The 7,576-nt window shown below is 44.4% G+C and overlaps 1 protein-coding gene across 5 annotated transcripts in view; it reads left to right on the top strand.

The window, feature by feature from the left end:
* The first annotated feature begins 55 nt into the window (after window positions 1-55).
* RNF214 (ring finger protein 214) overlaps window positions 56-7,576 on the top strand; it is a 94,746-nt gene continuing 87,225 nt past the window's right edge. The window contains exons 1-5 of one of the 5 annotated variants that reach the window (XM_077112803.1): window positions 56-131; window positions 741-841; window positions 1,655-1,770; window positions 3,844-4,354; window positions 5,002-5,061. In XM_077112803.1, coding sequence (XP_076968918.1) covers window positions 752-841; window positions 1,655-1,770; window positions 3,844-4,354; window positions 5,002-5,061 — 777 coding nt within the window. In that variant the 5' untranslated portion in view covers window positions 56-131; window positions 741-751. The other 4 variants (XM_077112802.1, XM_077112804.1, XM_077112805.1 and 1 more) reach the window with 4 other exon arrangements.

Below are 7,576 nucleotides of genomic sequence, written 5' to 3'. Positions count from 1 at the left end.
CGCTCCTGTCCCGGCCTGCGCCTCGCCCCCTCCGCTCGTGCCGCCGGAAGTGGGAGGTGTTGCGCGCGGGCCAGCGCTCGACCCCTCCCCCCGTGGCACGGCCGTCCCCTCCCCCCGCTCCGCCCGCTCAGGTGCGTCCCGTCCCTCCCCCATGTTTTTCCCCGGGCGCGCGGCGCGGGAGGTGTGAGTGGGGTGGTCTTGTGGGGAGGGTCTGTGAGGGGTGGGGGCTGGGGCGGGGGGTGTGGAGGGTGCTGCAAGGACGAGGCGGGGGGCCTGGCCTGCAAGTGGGAAGGGGGCTGGTGATGGGGTTGGGGGGCCGAGGGGAAAGAGAAGGGAGTGCGGATCTGAGGAAGCCGCCACTTTAGCGGTTCCCTGTTGAGGGTGGCCATGGCCACCCGGCGCTCTGCCCCCCATTGTCCCCTTCCCGTCGTTCCCCGTTCTCCCCTGAAGACCCGCAGTCGCCGCATCCCTGGTGGTCGCCGCTGGGTTGCGGTGCGGCGACTCCTTTGGCACACTGTACTCCACTCCTCACTGCAGTCTCCATCGAGATGTCTTTCCTCGCCCCCCGTTTCGTCCCCCCCTCCCCTTCCCGGGCTCTTTAACCACGGAGTTGGATGTGTGACCAGTGTCTTGTTTTGTTTACGGGCGGCTGAGGACCTTCCGACCCTGAGCTCTGTCGGAGGCAAGATATTTGCGTCTCAAGGAGCCATAATGACGATCTAGGGCCCATTTTCCCTCAGGAGCTTGTGTAATGATGGAAACGGAGGCACTGGGAGCTCTGCCTGGTGACTGCAGTGTTAATACAGCCCAGGCTCCAGACTTGCCTTGGGCGCACTTCAAGGTGATACTATTAACATAAATACAAAAATTTAAACTACCCCCCCCACCCCCACATGCAGAAATATTCTTTTTTCTTTTCTCCTTACCACAGAGGGCCATGAATTTGTTCAATAACATATGGGTGTCCTTTTGATCTCAGGCATTTTTCTGGGCTTCCTTACTTTTTGTTACCATGGTTTTCAGCTTCTTATTTCTGTGCTAGAGTAACCAAGTTTCTTCTAACGCTTTTTTGCACCACTGTAGTAACTCTGAAGAGTCTTACTTTCCTCAGTCAGTTATCAAACTTTCCCGTCTGTGGGGATCACACTAACAGGGTGCAAAATGCTTGGGTTGCTCAATAGATTGCTTGTTATTCCCACACAAACTCTTCCAAAAACCTTCACTTACTGAAACAGCCATAAAGTGATTTTAAAAAACATGAGATATTATTGATACTAGGCCCAAAGTACATCTTTTCATTTTATAAATGATATCAGACAGGGTAGGGATGTGAACCATTTGGAAGATTCTCAGGCTGTGAATCACTATTTTAAATGGCTGTATTTCTGCAAAAAGTAAAAATAAAATCTTTGCATGGAGTCCTAGTTGTTTTTATAAATGTGGTGCTTTTGAAGATTGATGTCCATTGGAGCCTATTGCAGTGGCTTCTATAATACCCTGCTATAGAATATTCTTCAAGTATTATCTTCTGGAGCCCATATTTTTCTTTCTCCTTTCCTAGAACAAATCTGTTGTGTGGGCATTCTGAGGGGAATAGATACATCTTTTTAATATTTTGAAACTTGTAGTCTGTAATTTGTTTCTGAATGTACAGAGCGTGATGGCAGCGCCTGAGGTAGCTGGTGGTGTGGCCAATACCCCCAATCCTCCAGAACCCTCTTCTAGTTTATGTGCTTCCAAATCAGATGAAGGTCTCCCAGATGATCTAAGGTAATGTGTTGATTCTGACTGGGAAGATTCATTTGGGTAAAGGGCTTTCATGGTGGGCTTTTTATGGAAACCATAGCTGGGACTTTTTTCTTTTTGGCTCTAGTGACATTGCACTAGTAGGGATTGTGTCTCATCTATCTTTGTATTTCCAACATAGCGTCTGACACTCAGCAGACATACTGAATGTTTGAATAATATATTAGAATACAGGATCCAAAAGTTCAAATATTTCCTACCCTATTCCGTATGGAGTACATGATATATATATGTTTATATGCCATACTTGTAGGTACATGTGACATTATTTTTTTCTATATTTATATAAATGTTAGTGTGGCCTACCACTTCATGTATATATTTTGCCTCTCATCTAAACTCTTGAGAGCAGGAATTGTGCTTGATTCAATCTTGTGTCTTACAGTGGCTTACACATTATCTTGTACCATGTTGAACTAAATTGACTATATATTCTACTTCACCTCTTTTCTAGAGTACCTAGGACCTAATACAATATATAATACTGTACTAGCAGCTTTATGTGTACTAACACATTTAATTCCTACAATAATACCAGGAGGTAGATGGAAATATTATCATTGTACTGGTAAACTGACACAGAGAGGTTAGTAACTTGCCCACGGTTACCTGGCTATGATGGAGTCAGAGTTTGAACACAGACTTGTCTATCTCCAGAGAACTTAGTAAATATTTATTTAAATTAAGAGATATTTGTTAAAGAATGAGTATTGGGGAAAAATGTTAAGTAAGCCTAATCATAAACAAACCAAAACAAGATCCTTTTGCCTTTATTCATTTTATTTGAAAACCCCACATATTACTAGTAATAATAATAGCAACTAAGGTTTATTGAGTATTTACTACATGCCAGACATTGTTTAATTACTTTATATGTATTATATCATGTAATCCTTATGACAATCCTATTGATATAGGATGATACTATTTCCATTTTACAAATGAAGTGAAGTAACTTGCCTGGTGTCAAACAGGTAGTAGGTGGTAGATTCAACCCAGGAACTGTATATCTCTGAATTTAAAATTAAATCCTACCCCTCCCCCCTTCCAAACATAACTTCTAGAAAAGGAACCAACTTAGAAGTATTTATAAAGAGTTTCGTGTCAGGAAATAGTCTCTCAATTGTTTTATTTAGAGCAAGTAATAATGAGGAAAGATACATTGACCTGAAACCTCAGACAGTGCTAGCTAGCTCTTTGGGGTTACTTAAGGGGCTCATTCTATAGAATTTCTTTTTGTTTTTTAAATAAAGGGTAAAGACATTTGACACAGATTTAGTAGTTATTCCTGGTAGCACGACTATACAATTGTGAATGTTGGATGTCTGGTGTTCAATAAATAAAGCCTGTGACCAGTGTTTAATCTTATGGAGACTAGGAACTTTATGACCACTGCACAGTTGTGAATTTTGGGTGTCTTTTAAAGAGTTCTTTAAAAAGCTGCCCATTAAATGACTGTGAATAATAATAAAGCAACTATCCTAGTGTTATAGTGAGAGTTCCAATTTTGGATTCAAAATTGTCTGTATTTCAAACAACTTGAAGTAAATATGGTGTGCTCTGGGAAACTGCCAAAGAATCTAAAAAATACCTCTGGTTATAGATAAATTTGAATGAAAATTATTTTTGTGCAACATGAGCGTGAAATAAAAATAGTATTTCAAAATTAACTTTATTAAAATGCGTGTAACCAAATTAGTATGTGTAACTAAATTGTTTTATAACTACTATTAGGCTATTTCATCTGCATCTGCAAAATTATTTTGATCTTGAGACATTTTTATATTGGAGCATTTACTGTAGTTTATCTCCAGAATCCAGGTTCTTAACCACTAAGCTATACTACGAGCATGTAGGATAAAAATAAATAAGTCACTGGATAGAAAATAAATTCTTTTTCATTCAGATAATTTGATTATCTTGTCTGTTTTTGTTTTTCCAATGGTTATGTTAAAAGTATGATTATATTTAATCTCTTTAAGTTCTTTTTCAAAAATTGGGTGAAGAGAGAAACTTTTGATCTTATGTTTTTGATAGCCCCAAAGACCCTGCCCAGAAGCACAAGAACTTGCCTCTGTCAAGTGTAAGTAGCCAAACGCTAACCAAGGAGAATAACAAAAATGTCCATTTGGAACAACCAGAGCAGAATCCTGGGTCATCAGCAGGTGACACTTCAGCAGCGCACCTGGCAGTTTTAGGAGAAAACTTGATAGCCACGGCCCTTTGTCTTTCTGGTAGTGGGTCTCAGTCTGACTTGAAGGACTTGGCCAGCACAGCAGGAGAGGAGGAGGACATGCACCTGCGAGAGAGCCTCCAACCAGTCACTCGGTCTCTTAAGGCAGGGTGCCATACAAAGCAGCTTGCCTCTGGGAATTGTTCTGAAGAGACAGTCCCACAAGCCTCCATCCCAAAGGAAGGTATCAGGGACCCAGGCTTGGATTTCCGACCCATAGTGCCTCCAGCAAATGGGGTTGAAGGAGTCAGAGTGGATCAGGATGATGATCAGGATAGCTCTTCCCTGAAGCTCTCTCAGAACATTGCGGTACAGGTCAAGTATCAAGTTTCTACTACTAAAATAATTTTTTTTTTTTTTTGAGACTAGGAGTCGTTTCTTCATATTTGTTGGAGAACTACACTGTATCTTTTTACTGGCAGCTATCATACTGTTTTATACAGTGTTATTCAAATGATTTCATTCTGGTGTTCAATAAATAAAACCAGTGGCTGGTGTCTAATCTTGTAGAGACTAGAAACTTTATGACCTCTACACATAATCTCTTTCACTGAGTAATTGGTGAGCACAGGTCATTACATTCGTATTTCCCAACTTTGTCCTTGCAGGAGAATCCTTGTTAATTCTCTGACTGTATCTTATGAAGTACAGTAAACCTTGCCTTCAAGTGATTGCTGTGCTTAGTCATAGGAGGAAATGGGCACATTTGGTTTTAGGAGGCTCACTCAGTCAGTGGTTGGGTATTGTTCAAGTTATTTGCTGGGATAAATGATTAATACAGTATGGTTGTCAGTGTCCATTTGCCAGGGTTTAGTTGCTTCCTTTGCTATGAAGCTGATAAGGGAAAAGAAGAACAAAAAGTTAGTTTCTTAGTTATCTGTCACAGATTTCTAGGTGGAAGTACTAGAATAATTCTGCTTCTGTCTTTCAACGATTCTGAATATAATTTTCTTCCTTTGTAGACTGACTTTAAGACAGCTGATTCAGAGATAAACACAGATCAGGATATTGAAAAGAACCTGGTAAGTCTTTAAACGGTTGCTGAGATATGAAACCATTAAAGCAAAAGATCTGGAGTCAGACGTACTAACTTAGTTGGCAAAGAAGTTGAAATTATCCTTTATAAAATCCCTAATCTTGTCATTGCCAGATTTGAGAATATTACTACCCAATAACGTGGTCTATTGCATTTTAAAAATAGCTTTTTGTCCGCTACCGTCTCGCTCAGCGTCAGATCCCCGGCCGGCGAAGGGGACAGAGAGGGGAGAGAGACAGACGCAGACAAACCGATTTGAATGGCAGACACGAATCCAAAGCACACGGCAGTTGTGAGAACAAACCTTTACTGGAGCTAAACTTGCATTCACTGTTACAGGTTCCGCGCGGGCCTAAGCACCCCACGGGGAGACAACCTCTATGCGGCCGTCAGGCGCGGCTCTCTGTGGATCATCTCGTTCTCGCGTCGGGGTAACACCTTTATATACAGAATCCAAACCCAATGGGCTGGCGCCACGTATACAGGAGTGATTGGTGGATAGGTTTTGGCGGTCGGGAGCGTCAGATGCGGAAGCAGGATGTGGCGCCATCTTAGCTCACTCGATGGGCGGGGGTAACTCTAGAGCAGGCTGCAGCGCGACCACTAGGCCTGACCCGGGAGGCGGCTCTCCACATCTCCCCCTTTTTTATTTTGACCCAGTGTCTCCATTGATGAGTGAGCTCCCGTGGGCCTGAGCGGCCCACTACATGTTTTGGTGCTTTGGGGAGTCTGGACTAGGCTTGCTAGGCACCAACCAGAATGCCTCCTCATATAGAGACCGGAGAGCCCGTGAACTGGAAACCACGTGACTTTCCCTGCAGTGCTTCGCCTCGCAACTGGGTTAGGAGGGGGGCAGGAGAGCGGCAACCAGGGTCGAAAGTGTCACTAGGCATCTCTGTGCAATGGCTGGAGCCTAGTCTGGCCAGGACCGTTACTCCGCCGTAGAGATTATCCTGAGACTAAAATTATGACTCCTGGCGCCGCCTTTTATACCCGGGACGTGGCCATGGGCTTTGCGGCAGACCTTGCCTTCGAGCGTCCCACCTTGAGTGGCTGGGATGGGTCATACGGTGAGGGGGAGGACTTATTAAAAGGCATATGCGAAATGTTGGTAGTTAAAGGCAGATGATGAAGGCTTAGAGACTGACTACGAGTGTAGAACTGAGGAGAGGCGGGAGACCCAGCGGAGAAGGGGGCCAGTGTCGGGGGGTGATGCCATAGGCCCCAAAGGAGGGTTTCTTCTCCTTTGCTCACTGTGACTGTACTAAAAAAGCAAAGGCAAGTTAGGAAGAAGTTCATAACGGGAGAGTGGGGGGTATTAGAACTGGTCCCCTCTCTGAACGGTCGGAGGGTGACTTGCACTTTTGTTGTCATCTTGTCGGTCGCCGCCATCATCAGCAGAGTTGGAGGCCGGGTCGGACGGTTCAGGTTGGAGGTTTGCTGATTTGTTGGGCAGCAGTTCCTCGGCGCCCCCGGGCGGTGTCACGGTTCTCACCAGTCTTTCTGGAACCCACACTGGCTGGCGTCCTGGTTCCTGGGGAAAGACACAAACAGAGCCTCTGGCCCAGCTGAGCACTGGGTCAGGGCCTTGCCATTGTCCTGACAGGACATCCTTCCAACGGACTAGACCTCTATGTGGAGGACTCGGAGTAGTGTGCTGAAGAGCAGGTGTCATTCCTAGTGAATTTTCATTTAAAAAATTATATGTAAATAAGGCTACAGACAGTTGAGCCTTCGGGGACAGGCCGTGGCCTATTCCCCCTTTCTGTTTTTTGAGCAAGTCTTTAAGAGACCTGTGTGCTCTTTCAATGATTCCTTGCCCTTGAGGGTTGTAGGGGATACCATGTTTTAATTGCACTTCCATATTTTCACAAAATCTTTGGAAGGCTTTGCTGGTGTAAGCGGGTCCGTTGTCTGTTTTTAATATTTTCGGCTTACCCCAAGCTGCCCAAGCGGCAAGGCAGTGTGCAATTACTTGGTGGACTCTTTCTCCTGATTCGGCAGAGGCAAATAAAACTTGAGAACAAGTATCCACTGACACATGCAGGTATTTAACTTTACCATACTCTGAGTGATGGGTGACATCCATTTGCCAAATGTCTCCCGGGATGAGACCTTTAGGGTTAACCCCAACTGAAGGGACTGCTCTTTGTTCTACACAATTTCCGCACGCTCGGACTATATCTCTAGCTGTCGCACGTGGTATATTAAACCGCCTAGCTAGGGTACCTGCATTGATGTGAAATTTGGCATGGAACTTTTGGGCTTGCTGATACGGCGTCTGCACAGGGAAGATGTGTGGCTCTCGAGAGGCTACATCTACTATGTGATTTCCCTGTGTCATGGGGCCAGGCAGGCCTGTATGGGCCCTAATATGAGTCATGTAAAAGGGGTGATGTCTAGCAAGTATTGTCTCTTGAAGTTTGAGAAAAAATGGTCTTACTGAGGAGGAGTACTTTATAATGCCTACTGTCTCTAAAACTTTTACAGAATTTACGACG

This window comes from Tamandua tetradactyla, chromosome 8 (assembly GCF_023851605.1).
Source record: "Tamandua tetradactyla isolate mTamTet1 chromosome 8, mTamTet1.pri, whole genome shotgun sequence".
In the NCBI taxonomy this organism is placed as follows: Eukaryota; Metazoa; Chordata; class Mammalia; order Pilosa; family Myrmecophagidae; genus Tamandua; species Tamandua tetradactyla.
This window is presented reverse-complemented; position numbering and strand designations above follow the sequence as displayed.